At 45.8% G+C, this 18777-nt stretch overlaps 2 protein-coding genes across 3 annotated transcripts; one reads left to right on the forward strand and one right to left on the reverse strand.

Annotated features, from left to right (window-relative positions):
• Nucleotides 1-5849: 5849 nt before the first annotated feature.
• LOC147990386 (uncharacterized) lies at nucleotides 5850-6494 on the reverse strand. The gene has a single exon (XM_087538192.1). The coding sequence runs from the start codon at nucleotides 6492-6494 to the stop codon at nucleotides 5850-5852; it is 645 nt and encodes a 214-aa protein (XP_087394318.1).
• Nucleotides 6495-7913: 1419 nt separating this feature from the next.
• Nucleotides 7914-15009, forward strand: LOC125551675 (heat shock 70 kDa protein 14). 2 transcript variants are annotated; one of them, XM_048714954.1, is made up of 10 exons: nucleotides 7914-8074; nucleotides 8442-9676; nucleotides 10861-11070; nucleotides 11201-11296; nucleotides 11400-11621; nucleotides 12123-12317; nucleotides 12391-12537; nucleotides 12681-12830; nucleotides 14221-14351; nucleotides 14434-15009. In XM_048714954.1, exons 2-10 carry the CDS (start codon nucleotides 8507-8509, stop codon nucleotides 14639-14641), a joined length of 2529 nt encoding a protein of 842 aa, XP_048570911.1. In that variant the 5' UTR covers nucleotides 7914-8074; nucleotides 8442-8506; the 3' UTR covers nucleotides 14642-15009. The 2 variants fall into 2 exon arrangements, with proteins under 2 accessions (XP_048570911.1, XP_087372055.1); XM_087515929.1 differs by lacking the exons at nucleotides 14221-14351; nucleotides 14434-15009 and having other exon boundaries at nucleotides 12391-12592; nucleotides 12646-12699.
• Nucleotides 15010-18777: the final 3768 nt, after the last annotated feature.

An 18777-nucleotide genomic window follows, 5' to 3' on the forward strand; every position in this document is an offset into this window, starting at 1 on the left:
AACCGGGAAAAACCGGCGAACCAATCTAAAAAAAGTACTAGGGTTTTCAAAAAAACCGAATCGGTTTCTAAAAAAACGATGGCGGCGGATCGGCGCGGTACCTCTGGCGAGGCGGGGCTTGGGCGGCGGCCTGCAGGCGGTGAGGCGACGGCGGCGCGGCGAAGCGGCGGCGAGGCGCGGCTGCAGCGGCTGCGGCGAGGCGCGGGCGGCGGGAGGCGGCGGCGCGGCTCGGGGCGGGGCTCGGCGGCGGTGGTGGTTGTGGTGGTGGCGGGGGTCCGGGGGGAGTATATAAAGGGGGACGGCGTGGCTTGGAGGAGGGGCCAAGGCGGCGGTGAGGAGGAGTCCCGGCCGGACTCCTCGTCCGAGGCGGCGGCGGCTCGGTCTCCGGGTGGGAGACGACGCGCGCGAGGAGTGGGCCGGCGGGGGGGGGGTCCGGGGGGAGTATAAAAAAGGGGGGCGGCGTGGCTTGGAGGAGGGGCCAAGGCGGCGGCGTGGCTTGGAGGAGGGGCCAAGGCGGCGGCGAGGAGGAGTCCTGGCCGGACTCCTCGTCCGAGGCGGCGGCGGCTCGGTCTCCGGGTGGGAGACGTCTCGCGCGGGGAGTGGGCCGGCCCGGCTGGGTTTCGGCCCAGTCGGCTGGAAGTTTTTTTTAAATAATAATTCCGCCGAACAGAAAATAAATCCTAGAAAATAAAATAAAAAATCTAAAAATGCCAAAACAAATTTTCACCGTCTAAATAAAGTATTTAGAACAAGATGAACATCTTCTTGGCCCTAAAATGAAATTTTGAAATGTGCAATTTTTCTAGTGCAAATAAAATCCGAATAAAATCAAATAAAATCAAATAAATGATTTTAATATTTTTCCTCCAATATTTCAATTATTTTGGAGAAGTCATATTATCTCCTCTCATATATTTTATCATGAAATATTTTTCGGAGAGAAAATAATCAAAATCAAAAATCCTCGTTTCATTATTTGATAAAAAACAAATATGAAAACCGGGAAATCCCCAACTCTCTCCGAGGGTCCTTGAGTTGCTTAGGATTTCAAGGATTGCGGAACAGAAATGCAATAAAATATGATATGCATGAATGATCTATGTATAACATTCCAAATTGAAAATTTGGGATGTTACACCATACCAACCTACATCCCTCCACCTGTTGATCCACCTCTTCGGGAGCTTCACGCAACTTACTCAACTATGCTAGAGCCCATAATAGCTTGTGGATGCACACGGAAGTTTCTAGCATGAAAATATCTCAGTTCCCTTTGAGCCTGGGTGGCGGACCATAGGATTATCACACGGGTACTCCGGGATATCCTAGGACAACACTGGATTTCCCAGGTGCCCAACAAACAATCCACCCAGATGTGTATTCAAGTTGCCACCTTAAGTTGAACCATTAATTAACAATCTCACATCTGTCATGGATTTCACTCACCGAAACCACGTCTACGAGCATAGCATAGCAATATAAGTATTTCGTAGAAGTAACTCCCAAGGGTTTGATAATAACAGTGCAATAGGTACTACCTCATCAACTACTTCCCAACCCACATGTTAATCACATCCTAACCATGCAATGTTTGAGGATTGGAACTAATGCATAAAAACTGGGTGATAAAGGGGTATGATCAAAGTGTTACTTGTCTTGCTGATGATCCGTAAAACCTAGGGACTCGTAGTAGCACGCTTCGCACTCCGGGTGTTCTATTGCAAACAAACAATAGCATACATAAGCAATCAAGCAAAGAAACACGGGTAAATCTCAAATAAGAAGATATAACCAGAAAGTTCAACTTAAGAACTCCGGTTTGCGAAAAGAATCAAATCAAACGGAGTAACGAAACTCAAACGGCGAAAGAAACAAGATCCATTTACTAATCTGGACTAAGGTCAAATTCTACAGTACCAAAATCCTGTTCAAGTTGGTTAAACAGAAAGAGGGTTCGAGACGAAGATCTAGGCGCTTGAATCGCCTGATTCCCATAAACGAGCGAAAAGATAAACTGAAACGAAAATCGGATCAGAAATCGCGATCGGAAATAATCGCGGAAAAATCCGAAAAAAGAAAACTAACAAACAGGCTAACAAACGAGCGTTCGTTGTCTGTGGCTAACGAGTGAACATGTTCGTTATGACGAACGTACGGACGAACGTCCGCAAAGTAACTAAACCGGAAAAAAACCGGCGAACTGATCTATCCAAAAAAACTAGGGTTTTCTAACAAAAACCAAACCGTTTTTATTAAAAAAACGAGCGGCGCTTATACCTCCGGCGAGGTCCGGCGCGGCGGGGCGGCTCCGGCGAGTGGGGCGGGGCGGCGGCAAGCGGCCGCGGCGGCGGTGGCAAGCGGCAGCGGCGGCAAGTGGCAGCAAGGCGGCGGGGCAGGCGACTTGCGGCGGTGGCGTGGGGCGGCTCGGGGCTCCAGGGGGGGTGCGGCGGCTTATAAGAGGAGGGGGGTGCGGCGGCTTATAAGAGGAGGGGGTGCGGCGGCTTGGGGAAGGGGCGAGGCGCGGCGTGTCCGGGACGGACATGTCGGCGGCGCAGCTCGGGAGTCCTCTCCCGAGCCGGTGCGGGGAGGCGCGTGGCTGGGCCTCGGCCCAGTGCGGTCCGACGGGAGTTTTTTTAAAAAAATAATTTCACCGGAACTAAATAAATCCTAGAAAATAAAATAAAAATCTAAAAATGCCAAAACAAATTTTCACCGTCTAAATAAAATATTTAGAACAAGATGAACATTTTCTTGGCCCTAAAATGCAACTTTGAAAAATGTGCAATTTTTCTAATTCAAATAAAATAGCAATAAACTCCGGATAAAATCAAATATTTGATTTTAATATTTTTCCTCCAATATTTCATTTATTTTGGAGAAGTCATATTATCTCCTCTCATATATTTTAATATGAAATATTTTCGGAGAGGAAAATAATTAAAACCAAAAATCCTCGTTTCAATATTTGATAAAACTCAAATATGAAAACAGGGAAATCCCCAACTCTCTCCGAGGGTCCTTGAGTTGCTTAGGATTTCGAGGATAGGGAAACGAAATGCAATAAAATATGATATGCATGAATGATCTATGTATAACATTCCAAATTGAAAATTTGGGATGTTACAGGTACTCCATGCAGACTAACTATCCTGGATACATACAGCTGTGCAAGTTGATCCGCTCGATATGTGGTCCTGATCGGGATAAAGTGAGCAACCTTGGTTAAGATGTCCACTATGACCCAGATTGCATCATTGCCTCGCGGAGTCTTGGGCAGTCCTGTGATGAAATCCATGCAGACATCATCCCATTTCCATTGTGAGACTGGCAGGGGTTGGAGAAGTCCTGCTGGCTTCTGATGGTCTGCCTTCACCTTGTTGCATATGTCGCAATAGGCTACAAAATAAGAGATGTCTTTCTTCATCCCATCTCACCAGAACACTTGTCGCAGATCTTCATACCTTTTCGTACCTCCAGGGTGAATAGAATACGAAGATTCATGTGCTTCTGACAGGATTTTATGCTTTAGATCCGCCTGATTTGGTACACAAAGTCTTCCACGGAATCGGAGAGTACCAAATTGATCCCTTGAGAAATCTGAGCTCTGTCCCGCTACCTTATCTTGGCACGTTTCTGCAGAATGGTGTCATCTGGCTGTGCCTTGCGGATCTCTTCCTCAAGGGTGGGGGCGACTTCCAAAATATTAGCAAGGCCATCATCAACTATGACCAGGTTGAGCTGAGCAATCTCGTCTTGAAGTTCAGGAGCCAAGGATTCCAATATGATATTCAGGCTGATAGGCTTTCGACTGAGTGCATCGGCGACCACATTGGCCTTACCCGGGTGGTAATTTATTCCAAGATCATAATCCTTGACTAACTCAAGCCACCTTCGTTGATGGAGATTTAAATCTGGCTGAGCAAATATATACTTGAGACTCTTGTGATCGGTAAAAATTTGGCACCCCTTCCTGATGAGATAGTGTCTCCAAATTTTTAGAGCATGAACTACCGCGGCCAATTCCAGATCATGAGTAGGGTAATTTCCCTCGTGGGGTCGTAGTTGTCGCGATGCATAGGCTACTACCTTGCCATCTTTCATAAGTACGCATCCAAGTCCTTGTATGGAGGCGTCGCAGTACACATCAAAACTGCGGTAGATATCTGGAAGAGTTAACACCGGTGCAGTCGTCAACCGTACCTTTAGCTCATTGAAACTTTTCTCACAGTCCTCAGTCCATTCAAACTTCTTATCCTTTTTGAGCAGCTCCGTCATGGGTTTAGCAATCTTGGAAAACCCTTCAATGAAACAACGGTAGTAACCGGCCAATCCAAGAAAACTCTGAATTTGTGATACAGTTGTTGGGGGAAACCAATCGAGCACATCCTTTACTTTGCTCGGGTCCACGCCTATACCCTCGACGTATAGCACATGTCCAAGAAATCCAACCTGCTGGAGCCAAAATTCGCATTTACTGAATTTGGCGTATAGCTGATGGTCGCGGAGTCGTTGTAACACTACTCGGAGGTGTTCTTTGTGATCTTCTTCACTCCTTGAGTAAATAAGTATGTCATCGATGAAGACTACCACGAACTTATCGAGGAAGTCCATGAATACTTTGTTCATCATATGCATGAAGAAAGCAGGGGCGTTGGTGAGACCAAAGGACATAACTATATATTCATAAAGACCGTACCGAGTGGTAAAGGCAGTCTTAGGAATATCTTCCTTTTTAATGTTGAGCTGATGATATCCTGTCCGTAAATCAACCTTGGAGAATACCTTGGCCCCACTGAGCTGATCAAACAAATCATCAATCCTTGGCAGCGGATATTTGTTTTTGATGGTGACATCATTCAGCTGACGGTAATCCACACACATGCGGAGGCTGCCATCCTTTCTGTCCACGAAGATAGCAAGTGATCCCCATGGTGAAGAGCTGGGACGGATATATCCTTTCTGGAGCATTTCATCAAGCTGTTTCTTTAACTCCACTAATTCTGATGAGGGCATCTAGTAATACTTCTTGTATAACGGTGCGGTTCGGGGCACAAGATCTATTGCAAACTCAAGCTCTCGATCTGGCGGCATGCCTGGCGACTCTTCTGGAAATACATCAGGAAACTCACCGACCACACGAATTAATTCCAATTCAGCCACAGCGGTGAAGGCCATTTCTTTCTTGGGTATGCTTCTGCAAGCATAGAATTTGGTATTTGCCCCTCCCGACTAGTCAAAGTGACTTCTCGGGTCACACAATTTATGCATACTTGGTATTCAGTCAGCCAATTCATACCCACGATAACATCCAGTTTAGCAGACTCAATAATTATCAAAGAAGTTGAAAAGCAGACTCCGTTGATATTGATTTCCAGATTACGGCAGATCAGATTGCTCTTGATTAGGGATCCCGGGGTTTGTACCAACATATTCTTGCCCAAAAGCGAACAAGGAAATTTGTTTTGGGCAATAAAACTCCGAGAGATAAAAGAGTGGGAAGCCCCAGAGTCAAATAAAATTACCGCAGGTATGTCATTAATAGGAAACATACCAATGACGACTTCGTGGTTTTCTTGGGCTTCATCTGCAGAGAGGTAATGAACGTGCCCAGTGATGTGTTGCTGGTCCGGGCATGATTCCATAAAGTTGACTTGTGGCCTGAATAGAGCATTTGCCTTGCTGTTCTTGGGACAATGTCTGGCATAATGTCCGGTTTTCCCACAACTGAAGCAAGCATTGATGCGCTGGTGCTCCTCGTGCACTGGGTTGGTCACGACATTCTTGACTTGGGTGGTGGTCTTGTTAACATTCTGTTGCCAATTGGGCTTGTATTCCACCTAAGTCTGCTGCTAGGTACAAGCCTTTTGCACGGGTTGCCCATCCTTCTTTGGCTCAAACTTGCGCTTGTGATCGTTATTGACAGGCATGTTGTCTAATACGAGCTTGTGCTCCCTTTCCGCAATGAAAGCTTTGTTCACCAGAGTTTGAAAATCTGGGAAATCAAACATGCTGAGAGTACACCGGAGTTGCTGGTTTAATCCACCAAGAAACCTGTCAATCTTTGTTTCTTCAGTGGCCACGTCATGAAGGGAGTAACGTGACAAATGATTGAATTTTTGCAAATATTCACCCACAGACTGATTTCCTTGGAGGAGCGCGAGAAATTCTTGCTGCTTAGTCTTCATAATTCCAGTAGGGATATGATATTTTCGAAACTGATCCGTGAATTTTGACCGGGTGATTTCTTCATCAGCAGGCCACATGAATTTTAAATTTTCCCACCATATGGCAGCAGCGCCTTCAAGATAATGAGTTGCAAATGGAACTTTATCACCTTCTTCAGTCCGAGCAATCTCAAGTTTCCTCTCAATGGTTCGCAGCCGATCGTCTGCTTCCAAGGGGTCAATAGCCTGACTGAAACTGGGAGGCTTGGTCCTTTGAAAATCTGACAGCTTTGAGTGATGACCGTTCTGATTCCCATTTTGCCCCACCATAGCTTGCACACTTTTTCATGGGATAGCGTTGAGTCTAAACATGTTTATAACCAATGGCAGTGGTGGGTAATTAGAGCGTTAAATATGTTTGGTGCTCAACATTGGAGCGATTTGAACCGCTAGATTACATGGTTTGACGGTTGAGATGGTTTGGATCTGCCTCTTCGAGTCTTTTTATATTGATATAAATATATTATATAATTCAACTGCCTTGCTTGACTTTTCAACCAGCTACCATATACGTAAATGCATTATCTAACCAGATCTATTGTTGCATATTACTCCCCAACATTTAATCTGCTATCACCTTTAATGAATTTTACCTAGATTTATGTATCTATGCTTATGTCCCCGGGTTCATTTCCACGTGCACACCAATGAGCAAAAAAGCCAGCGCAAAGTGCATTGTCTACATGGTATAATAGAAGTACATACTAATTCTTACACAAGATTGCACCGCAGAGAAGGGCTCTCAGGAGGCCCGCAATCACGGGGCCCAACCACTAGTAAAAAGATACAAGGTGGCTTAGTTATCTGAACTTAAAACTATGCTTACGCATATGTTATGTTAGAATACTAGTGGAAAATCTGTTAGACACATACTAGTGAGGAATTTAGACTCCCAGAGAAGTGAGAACGCCTTAGAGCTACAGATTTCACAGCTCTCATTTATTCTCTCACTTTTTAGTTTTCCTTCTATATCTTATTTGTGGTCGCTAATCACTCACAATATTTTAAACTTCGGTTTTCACTTTGCTTTGGACCGTGACTAACTTGCAAGCACAACCCCATAAACCTCAGTAAGAGGCAAAAATCATTTCATGTGCTCTACATGGGCTACAACGCGTGGCTCCGATGCCTGATGATCCATATATACCCCAAAACTCCACCCCAACTACCGAGTACTTTTTTGCCGCAACCACCGATGCATTCAGCAGAGCGAAGGGGAGTTCCTTTTTTCTTGGCGGCATCCTTCCGCATTGGTGGCGAGTGGAGTGTCATCACATTTCTGAGGCGATCTTTATGTTTCACCCTGATCCAGAACTCTGCCGGAGGGGGAAGCCATCTTCATAATCATCAATCTCGATCCTCGTGCTCTAAGATGAGTTGTGATTAGTCCACCCCTGGACTACGGGTTCATGACAGTAGTTCTAGTGTCCTCCAAAACGCGCGCTCAAACAACTTCGAGGGTACATTTTTTCTTAGATGGAAGAAACTGACTCTTTTTTTTAGGTGAAGGAAGAAACTGACTCGTTCGCCGCAGTTTCGAGCATTAGGCCCACAAATGTCAATTATCTCATGGTCTGGCCCTTGCAGGCGGCCCATGAAACCGACAGCCCAGATACGAGGCTAGGAGCGTGCACAGACCGACCTGGCGAACCCAGGGTTTGCCCACCTTCTAGAGGATTCGCTACGACCACCAGGCGCCGTATATACACCACCACCCGACCTCCTCTCGTCCGTCTCCTCCTCGCCAAGGAAAAAGAGCTGCTGCCAAGACACCACCCTCAGCTGCGGCGGCTACCAGAAGCAAAGCTCCAGAAGCTTCTCTGGCCTCGGCAACGGCCTCCACGCCGCGGGTACGATCCAGCCCCATGCCTCCCGCTTGGTACGACCATGGCGGATGCGTCGATATCGATCTCCCCGTGCTCGGATCCGCTTTGGCTTTTCACCATTAGATCATGTTTCTAGATTAGGCGTTTAATTCCCTTGTTACTTTGTTGAGGATTACGCTGCGGTCTGTAGAGTTTTGCTACTGCTTTAGGGCCGCAGGGATTGGTTTGCCAAGGTTTTGGATCTGGGGGTTTGTGGTGGATTTGGGTTAAATTCGACCACTTTTTGGGCTCTGGGCTATGGATTCGGGAGGTTCTGCGGTATATACGTTGATATCTATGCATTTCCACTGCTTTTCAGGGTTCGTTAACTCCTGGATCTCGTTCTGTGCAGGTGTAGTTCGCGATCTAGATCTCAGAACCAGTAGTGACCGGGAAGATAAAAAGGACAGGTCGGAGATGAGTGTGGTGGGGTTTGATCTTGGCAATGAGAGCTGCATTGTGGGGGTGGCGCGGCAGCGCGGAATCGACGTGGTCCTCAATGAAGAGTCCAAGCGGGAGACCCCAGCTATTGTCTGCTTTGGCGACAAGCAGCGTTTCATCGGCACTGCAGGTGCCGCCAACTCCACCATGAACCCCAAGAACTCCATCTCCCAGATCAAGCGCTTACTGGGACGCAAGTTTGCTGATCCTGAGCTGCAGAATGATATTAAGGCCTTCCCATTCCGTGTCTCGGAGGGCCCTGATGGGTTCCCGCTTGTTCACGTACGGTATCTGGGGGAGGAGCGCTCGTTCACCCCCACACAGCTGCTTGCCATGGTGCTGTCCAATTTGAAGGCCATCGCTGAGGGTAACCTCAACTCGGCTGTTATTGACTGCTGCATTGGTATCCCAGTCTATTTTACTGACCTGCAGCGGAGGGCTGTTATTGATGCTGCAACAATTGCTGGTCTCCGGCCATTGCGTTTGTTCCATGAGACTACTGCGACAGCATTGGCATATGGGATCTACAAGACTGATCTACCTGAGAATGATCAGCTGAATGTGGCATTTGTTGATGTTGGGAATGCCAGTATGCAGGTCAGCATTGTTGGGTACAAGAAGGGGCAGCTCAAGATGCTATCACATGCATATGACCGTTCTCTTGGCGGAAGGGACTTTGATGAAGCCCTTTTTAAGCACTTTGCAGCAAAATTTAAAGAGGAGTATAAGATCGATGTCTACCAGAATGCCCGTGCCTGCATTAGGTTGCGTGTGGCATGTGAGAAGCTCAAGAAGATGCTGAGCGCCAATCCAGAGGCACCAATGAACATTGAGTGCTTGATGGACGAGAAGGATGTACGAGGATTCATTAAGAGGGATGAGTTTGAACAGATCAGCGCACCAGTACTAGAACGTGTGAAGGGGCCGCTGGAAAAGGCATTGTCAGAAGCTGGCTTGACGACAGAAAGTCTGCACTTTGTTGAGGTTGTTGGATCAGGCTCTCGCGTTCCTGCAGTAATGAAGATAATTACTGAATTCTTTGGAAAAGAACCAAGGAGAACTATGAATGCAAGTGAATGTGTTGCCCGGGGATGTGCTCTCCAGTGTGCTATTCTTAGCCCGACGTTCAAAGTGCGGGAGTTTCAGGTATTCACTTGCTTGCATATGTTTGCTGTTTTCCTTCCATGGTCTCAGTTTTCTCCACAATGGTTCATCTTAAATGTGTTGAAATTTTGCATGCTCCCTTTTATGCATGAGAAGTATAAATAGATGTCATCATAAGTATAGAACAGCTGTTGGACATGAGCTTTCTGTAATACTATAAGGTAGTTTGACCTGTTGATGCCTATAATTGTTACCGACTTTAAGTAGGCGTTAATAATGTAGGAAAGATGATTTTTCTAGAAAAACTAAACACTAACTTTCCTGATAATGATGGAATGTGTGTGAGATCTAGTTGCGTGTTGGAATAAACATGCAACTAGGCCTCTCCACCATTTTTTTTAGAAAATATGTGTTTATTCCAACTAGGCCTTTCCTGATAACTTCCATCATTTTTTTCAGAAAAAGTAAACACTAACATTGGGGCTGCCGGTGTACTTGATAATTATGTTGGTGGAGAGGCCTAGTGTTCATTCAAATTGTAACTTTAAGCCAACTACTGCTTTAAGCTCTTACAATTGCACAACAACTTCGTGTGCCCTCTTGCTATGCAATTTGAACTAATTTTTGCTGAGCTCATAATCTGTGAGAACGGTGACGCACTCTGTTTTCCAATTGCATGTGGCCCTGTTTCCCCTTTCCTTTTCTAGGCCATGCAGGCATGCAGCACTTCCCTTCACCTGCTGCACTTGCCTAGTGTGTTTCTGTTTGTTTTTTTCTTTTAATTTGATTTGCACCATGTATGTTTCCAACAATCAAAGGAAACTGAAAGAATCCACTGCATGCTGCAACGTAGTAGGATAGGTGGGAAAAGCAAAAGTTCCTAGGGGACCACCCAGTCCACAGTTGACTCATGCCTGCTACGGTTGCCTTGTCGGAATGTAGCATCAGTTACGGGATCCCCATAATCTGTTTGATCTTATGGATCTGCTTTTCATAAGAGCTCATTATGTTCTCAAGGAAAATACTAACTCAAATTTGCTGAGATTTTACATCACTGGTGCTTTCAGTTGATTTTGATTATCAAGTGTCATATATGCTGCATTTATATCTCTGATTTTAATTTCTTGTATAAGTTGCAATTTATGTTGATGTTAGATTCATTTCTGAGTGACTGCCCCCCCCCCCCCCCCCCCCTAGTTTTGACATTGGCTTTACATCTTGTGCAGGTTAATGAAGGGTTTCCTTTTTCAGTTGCTTTATCATGGAAGCCAGATGCTCAGAACAATGAATCCCAACAAACTGTTGTATTCCCCAAGGGGAATCCAATGCCTAGCATCAAGGCTCTGACCTTCTATAGGTCCAGTACATTTGCAGTAGATGTTTTGAATGTTGACACAGATGATTTGCAAATAACACACAAAATTAGCACTTACACGGTGGGTATTGCTATTTTAATACCCCAATCTTATGCAATACAGCTGCAATGAATTGGGCCTGATATAAGCTCTGGTTCTAGCAACTTCTAATGGTGCCTGATTTAATTTTGCTCTACCTATTTACATGCAGATCGGCCCTTTCCAATCCAGCAAAGGTGAGAAGGCTAAACTGAAAGTGAAAGTTCGCCTCAACATCCATGGGATAGTGTCTCTTGAATCAGCAACGGTAATTTGCGTAATTTGCAATACTGTGTTCAGTCTTTTTTTTTCTTCTGAAATATCATATAATATATTTCTGATACTGTATGCTTTGCTTCGCCGCTATGCAGATGCTGGAAGAGGAGGAAGTGGAAGTTCCGGTTTCATCTACGAGTGAGGTGCCAAAGGATGCTACTAGAATGGAGACAGATGATGCACCGCAGGACCCTGCTTCTAGTGCTGGTGACCATACGCAGGAACCTAAAGGAGCTGCTGATCCTGCTGAGGGTGCTGCTGAAAACGGGGCACAAGATTCTGAGGAAAAAACTGTTCCAATGGATACTGACACAAAGGTACTGTTTTATTCTCTGTATTGTATAGGATTAGTATGCCTGGTCTTTTGCTTGCTGCATGTTTTGAAGAGCTATTTTTCTCTGCAGCTTCAAATCTGTGTTTACCCAGATTTGAACTTCAAATCTGTGTTTACCCAGATTTGAATGTGCCTATCTCAGTTTATTTTGCTTAGTTAGTACTTTGTTAGACAATTACACAATATTTCTGTAATGAGCTTGGTAGTGATCATCCTTATGGTGCTTAGTAAGTATTTTACTATGAGTATCAAAAGAAGTTTCTCCATCATTTTTTTGGTAAAGCACTTGATTTTCCCCATGAAAAAGCCTGTAATCATCCTTATGATTGTTTATTTTTGGTAATGCGGTTCTCTGTCATGTTTTTGTAGTTATGGACTACAAAATTTAGTTTCGCTTATTCATGTTAATATTTTGGCAAAGCACTCGACTTATTTTTCTTGGGCAAGACAATTATGTATATGAAATAATCTTTGTACCTTTTAGGTTGAGCCATCAAAAAAGAAAGTTAAGAAAACAAATGTTCCAGTTGCCGAAATGGTGTATGGGGCGATGGGCACTGTTGAGCTAGAGAAAGCTGTTGAGAAAGAATATGAAATGGCTCTTCAGGACAGAGTGATGGAAGAAACCAAGGACAAGAAAAATTCAGTCGAGGCTTATGTTTATGACATGCGTAACAAGGTAAGTTGAATTGCATGCTCTGATGATTGTTTATGACTGAGCAGTACCTGATGTCAGCTTCTCTTGTATTCAGATTCATGAGAAGTACAATGATTTTGTCATGTTGGAGGATATAGAAGGGTTGATGGCTAAACTTCAGGAGGTTGAGGATTGGCTGTATGAAGATGGTGAGGATGAGACCAAGGGAGTCTATGTTGCAAAACTAGAAGAACTGAAAAAGGTATGCTTTCTCCGGTACATTATATGGTTTACAATTTGGTTTTGTTCTCATTTAGGTTCTAGATGATTCTTTAACTCTGGTTTACAATTTGGTTTTGTTCTCATTTAGGTTCTAGATGATTCTTTAACTCTGTTCCTCTGCAGCTTGGTGGTCCTATCGAAATGCGCTACAAAGAGTGGACAGAAAGAGGTCCAGCTCTTGAGCAATTGGTGTACTGCATCCGCAGTTTTAGAGAGGCTGCATTGTCTGCTGACCAAAAGTTTGATCACATAGACATATCAGAAAAACAAAAGGTATGCGCTAACATGAAGTCGATGACTGGTTGATGTAGAAATGCTCACCACTCTTTGCTTTATCTGCTAAAGATGTGAAGTCCTCCCATTTTAGTGGTCAGTTATTTTTATTGTTTGGACTAGACAAATCTCCACGTGCAATCTGAAGTGCAGCTCTTAACTGATAAAAAAGCATCTCTGTCAATAGGTGTTAAAAGGCGAAGAAAGTAGTCCGTTACAAAATATAGCACACTCGACTTTTGGGTACTAGTTGCATAACTTTGACCGGCAATATATAACGAAGTGTATGGACTAGGCATACATGAATGATATCGTTGCAGTGCCTTGCAAAATACTTTTATGCCATATTATATATTTGTACTAACTACTAGTAATAATGTACGTGCAATGCACGTTTATATTAGGTAGGATATTAGTTGCATGTTATATTAGGTAAGATATATCTGTTGCACGTTAGTATTTGGTAAGATATCAATTACTTTTTCGCGGGGATGGTAGGATATTAATTACATGACAGATTTCAAGGGATAGCGTTGAGTCAAAATGGTGTTTATAACCAATGGCAGTGGTGGGTAATTAGAGCGTTAAACGTGTTTGGTGCTCAATATTGGAGCGATTTGAACCGCTAGATAACATGATTTGACGGTCAAGATGGTTTGGATCTGCCCATTTGGATCTTTTTATATTGGTATAGATTTATAGACACGAGTGAAAAATGTAGTCAAAGTTGTGCACTGAAGACCATGAAAAGTCTGCCTCTATTATGCACTGTATGCATGGCACGTCAGTGTATACTGAGTTATGTTTGCTTGGAGTAGAAAAATAGTTATGTTGGGCGTGCCTATTTTCTTAATGATATATATTGTCAAATATATGGTTTCGGTGTGGTTGCAAATATGAATGTTAGATAACTCCTGTTGGTGTTGAAATTTGTTTTAATACAAACTGATGCAAACTATATTGTTTTATTTATAAAATGCATAGTTTGTCGATCAAATGTAGTAATACATGGCATTGGGGTGAAGAACAAAATATTTAGAGATGACATTGGGTTCTCTACCTTGGAAAAACTACCTACTTTTTGGGTACTGGTTTTTGTTGTTGAAAAAAGGCCTACTGGAGTAAGAAACACCCCCAGCTCGTAGTTCTGTGGCATTGCTCCACTCACATGTTCAAATATTGAGTTAGATGCACTCAGTAAGGATCTAGTTAGATTGAACATTTATCCTTGGGCACACGAGTACATGTCCACATTGTAATTGGCTTACACAAATCTGATGGCTATGCTACATCTAAGTGACGAATCAAAATGTTGGAATAGCAGCAACTTTCTATATACAAAGACTATAGAAAGATGAGACGAGTTGCTAATCCGTATTGTTTCATACAGGTCGTTAATGAGTGCTCGGCCGCAGAGACCTGGCTAATGGAGAAAAAGCAGCAGCAAGATGCTCTACCGAAGCATGCTAATCCCGTCCTACTTGTTTCTGACATAAAGAAGAAGGCTGAAGCGCTTGACAGGTAAGCTGGTGTTCTTCACAGGAAATCCCCTTTGAAAGAGCCTGTATGTATCTGACAATTGTCCCGCTACTTTGTCTTATAGGTTCTGCAAACCCATCATGACCAAACCAAGGCCAGCGCCAAAGCCCCAGACCCCGCCACCAGCAGAAACCCCATCACCCGAGGCTCATACACCGGAACAACAATCAAATGGAGCCGATGAGTCCGCTGAGCCAGCTAGCGACGGTGCTCAGGATGAGCATGCGGCTGAGCAAATGGACACTGATAAGGATGATCCTTCCCAGGTTTAAGAACTGTCGACCAGGGAGATTTTACGTCCATGATCGGTTGGGTTCTCTTGTGCTTTTTGCCTGCTAGGGCAATAGACTAGCAGGAATGGTTGTTTTCATACGTTGTGAGGATATGAGTAGAACATGGAGAGTTCTTCAGTGTTTCTAGACGTCTTTGTCCCTTCAATAGCGGTCTTTTCTTTGACGACGTTTGGCAGATGCATGCAGGGTAAGGGCATTCGGCGAGGTTTTGGTGACCCATGGTCTCCAGTGTATTTTTTTAATGACGATGGTCCATAACGTTGTAATTTTTATCTACGGTGGCCCATAGCGATTCAGAAATTTTTGGTCACTACGGAAACAATATTATTATTAAGAGCTTTCTTCAATTCCTGCAAGCTGAATTGCCTTGTTGTGACGATGGAGAACTGCAGAATGTCTAGCTTTGGAGCCTTCCCATCACGATTTTGAGCATCTCCAACAGATGTTGCAGAAGTTCGTGTCCAACAATTGGGCACATGGCACTGGCTATGTTGAAAGGGATTGAATTGATGGAAGAACTTAGATGCATTAAGGTGATCATTGAAGCACACTCGTTTGAATTGATCCAGTCATGCAAGGGGACGATCGAAATTTGGAGCCCTTTTGCTGCTCTCTACACGAGTTAAAATCAGTCCGCCACCTCCTGCAGTCTGCGGCGACGGTGAGTACTTGCGGCAGTGCCGACAAGCTCTCACTCCTTGGGCGTCCCTGCTCCAACCCCCACAGCGCCCTTGGTCGAGCTCCACCGCCTCCCACCTTGTGCGGAGGGATGGGCTCTTTCGGCGGCGCTCGCTTCATCTCCATCCCCATCAACCGCCATCTCGGCACCGTGCGTCTTCCCTCGCCGATGCCGCCGCCCCTAGCTTCCAGGTTTCGGAGGAGAATGCGGGTGTTAAGACCTCGCGTCCTCCCCACAAAGACAGCCTTCGCTCCGGCACTGACGCTCGCTGCCCATGCATCGGCCGCTGTCGTTTCCTCTGCTTGCATCTTCATTGGCTTGCTGCTGCCGCCCCTAGTGTCGGGCCCTGTTCACACGGATCTCGCAGATGCTATTGTTGTCTTCGATGTTGGTCGTGCCGGGGCTTGTGAGGGGTGAGCCGGCAGGCTAGGAGATTGTCCAATCCCGCCGCGTGCGCCAGGCTCTTCCATCACTTGCTTTCAAGCATCATCAACGCGCGCCCTCCGTTGATGTGGCTCAGGAATAGGTGTTTCCACTGCTTCGATAAAAGCCATTGGGGGATTAAGTGTAAGGATCCTGTCTGGTGCATTCGATGCTTCCGATCAAATCATCGTGGGAGGAATGTATGCCAGCCAACATTGTCGCGTGCTACATGCTCCCTTTGATCACTGGCTCATGCTGCATGTCCTCCTCGATCAGTGGGTCCTGTTGTATGTCCTCAGTCGATGGCTCGTTCTTGGGCTTCAGTAGTTGTGTTTCCAATAGCGGTTGAGATCGGCAACCCCCCAATAGCCCAGGCGGATGTGGTGCTCGAGTCTTCTTTTGCGGCGCACGAGGATTTGCTTCGCTATGATCTTCAAGGCTTTACTTCTTCTCAGCTGAAGGAGGCGGTCCTACCTCCGCGGGAGGTTGTTGTTGCAATGCAAGACTCGCTGGTGTGAGTTGGAGCTTCCTAGAGCAGGTAGAGGCTGCTCTGGGAAGGCCCCTTCCCACGTCGGCTCCCGCGGGTGGTGGCCACATTGATGAACATGATGCGGAGCTCTTCAGCTGTTTCTTCCCTCATGCTGGGGCAGTGGCGGAGCCAGGAATATAGTATGAGGGGGGCCAAGTGTAGTAAATCCTTGCTAGGGAGGGCCAGCTCATAAGAATACACCATTTTTGCAACCATTGTATGCATATTAGGCTTAATACAACAATGTTAGGGGGGCCAGGGCCCCTGCTGGTCCCCTGTCTCCGCCACTGTGCTGGGGTCAGTTCTTCATCACTGTCAGCCTTATCCTCGGTGTCGTCTGCTGTCGAGGAAGAGGCCATCGCCATGGCCGTTGCCCCTGTGCCGCAGATCATGCCCGAGCTTCAACAACTATGTGCGAGACCTGCTTCGCCTCTATCCATGGAGCACATGGAGGTCAACTCGCCGGCGACCTTGTGTGAGGGACATGATCCACCCTTGTCATGTGAGCATCTAGAGGCGGCTGAGTCTATCGCGTCGGTGGTAATTGTGAATGATGATGTTGAGTTGGATGAACTTGGGAGGGTTGATGTTGAGCATCCGGAGGCGCCTGTGTCCATCATGTCGGTCGTAACTGTGAATTTTTGAGTTGGATGAACATGGGAGGGCTGATGTATATGTTTTGCATGTTCCCACACTTTTCAGCCGAGCATCCCAACCCCTCTTAGTAGTTCGATGATCCTATAACTCAAATACACTAAAACAAAAACTTCGAGTCATCGGAGAACCACACATTCTCCCTTTAAAGTGGGGGTCAACCATCTCCTTAAAATAATCTTGAGGGACAAATAACCCGAGGCAAACTTAGTAGTTGTTATTAGTCCTGCTAACCACATTGCCATCACACCAAAACACCATTTAGGGACAAATGCACTTTTAGCGCCCCCTCATCTTCTCTCTCCGCCCTTCTTCCTGAGTCTGCACAAGCTCCTCGACCCTTCTTCCTTCTGCCTCCGCTGGTGCCACTAATCAGAAGGTGTGGGAGAGGTAGCTACGCTTCTGCTATAGATAATAATGCTCGGTTTATCGTGGCCTTAAAATATTTGGCGAAGGCCCCCTAATTTTATTGTGGCGTTGAGGTGAGATGATGCGGTGATACTCCCGTTCCCTTCGAGTTGCCGAGGTGGAAGACAAGGAAACATAGGAGGATCCCTACTTTTCCCGCCTCTCTCGCGATGTGCCTCATCGGATCTGAGCTTCTAGCGAGGTTATTGTCGCTCCCTGGCTTGCAAGGGATGTACGGCTCATCGGAGCATAGGAGCGACAGCGAAGATGCAAATGGTGTTTGAGCATATTATTTACGTGATGGTTTTCAAGAGGCTACGACGTCCACAAAAGGCTCTGGGTCCACTTTGACAAGTCGCAAAACCCTATGGCCAAAGGGTTGCCTCTTTTATTCCTCCCGTCCATAATGCCAAATGGGAGGCAGTGCAACTTCAGTGCGGAGTTCATGGCGAGGAGTTGTGGTCGTCTTAACGGACTAAATGGTCTCGTCCCCTTTGTGATAGTCTCATATAGGAGTGGCTTTGTGCCCAATTTTGCATCCTCGTTGCATATTTCAGGAGCTAGTATGTAATTTCCTGCTTTGTGTTGACCCCAAATGTAAGATGCTCCATACCATGGCGGTGACTTTTGGTGGTTTTGCTTTTTGATCCCCAAGGGCTCCTTTGCTTTTCTTGTCGGGTCCTTTTTGCAAAGTGTTGTATCAGTTGTGTTCTGGATGTGTTGAGTATATTAGCAATGTTTGATTGAATTAATCCATAAATAAATCATGAGCATGTCAGTGTTAATCACATAAGCATGTAGTACACAAATAGCAAACATGTCTATGTATAATGTTAGTACAACTAACATGGAAATAAATATGAGCGAGATAAACGGGTTATACCCTCCAGTCGACCAGGACGAAGCCGCGGTGGCGGTGGTCTCCTCGACGACCTTCTTCTTGGAAGTGAGCTTTTCGGCGTCCATGGCCATGTCGATGACGAAAGCGACGAGGACGTAGACGAACAACGGCTAGTGGTCACATATGAGACGCTCCCTAAAAACCTAATCACCCCTCTCCTGTATATGATCTCAAGGGGCGGGTACCGAAGGCTTGCTCTCCCGTACAGCTGTGCACAAGGTGAACGGGGTGGGATCGCTGGTGGCAGCAGTAGTGAGCGGAATGGTTTGGGCAGTGTGCGTGGAGGCAGAGTAGATGTGATATGTTCTTTGTGGCGGCTAGGGTTGCTGGTGCCTCCAATATATAGGCGCGGTCGGGTGGAGAGACGTGGGCTGGATCTACGTTCGTGTCAGCAACAACCCACGATCTAATGTCTTAGATTCGTGACTCTTCTGTTAAAAGCTGTCTGGACTCAGCTTGACTCATTCATGGCGCGCGGGGCGAGGTAGGTGGCGGAGGAGGACCGCGTGGAAACCACTTCT

The sequence above is a fragment of the Triticum urartu genome, chromosome 1A, assembly GCF_056163025.1.
Source record: "Triticum urartu cultivar PI428250 chromosome 1A, HENAU_Tu73, whole genome shotgun sequence".
Classification (NCBI taxonomy): domain Eukaryota; kingdom Viridiplantae; phylum Streptophyta; class Magnoliopsida; order Poales; family Poaceae; genus Triticum; species Triticum urartu.

Excerpts from the sequence above, each read along its gene's own strand:
- LOC147990386 (XM_087538192.1), bottom strand. The coding sequence starts at position 6,494 with ATGGTGGGGCAAAATGGGAATCAGAACGGTCATCACTCAAAGCTGTCA.
- LOC125551675 (XM_048714954.1), top strand. The coding sequence starts at position 8,507 with ATGAGTGTGGTGGGGTTTGATCTTGGCAATGAGAGCTGCATTGTGGGG. Across the intron at positions 9,677-10,860 it reads TCAAAGTGCGGGAGTTTCAG|GTTAATGAAGGGTTTCCTTT; the intron begins GTATTCACTTGC and ends CATCTTGTGCAG. Across the intron at positions 12,831-14,220 it reads ACATATCAGAAAAACAAAAG|GTCGTTAATGAGTGCTCGGC; the intron begins GTATGCGCTAAC and ends TGTTTCATACAG.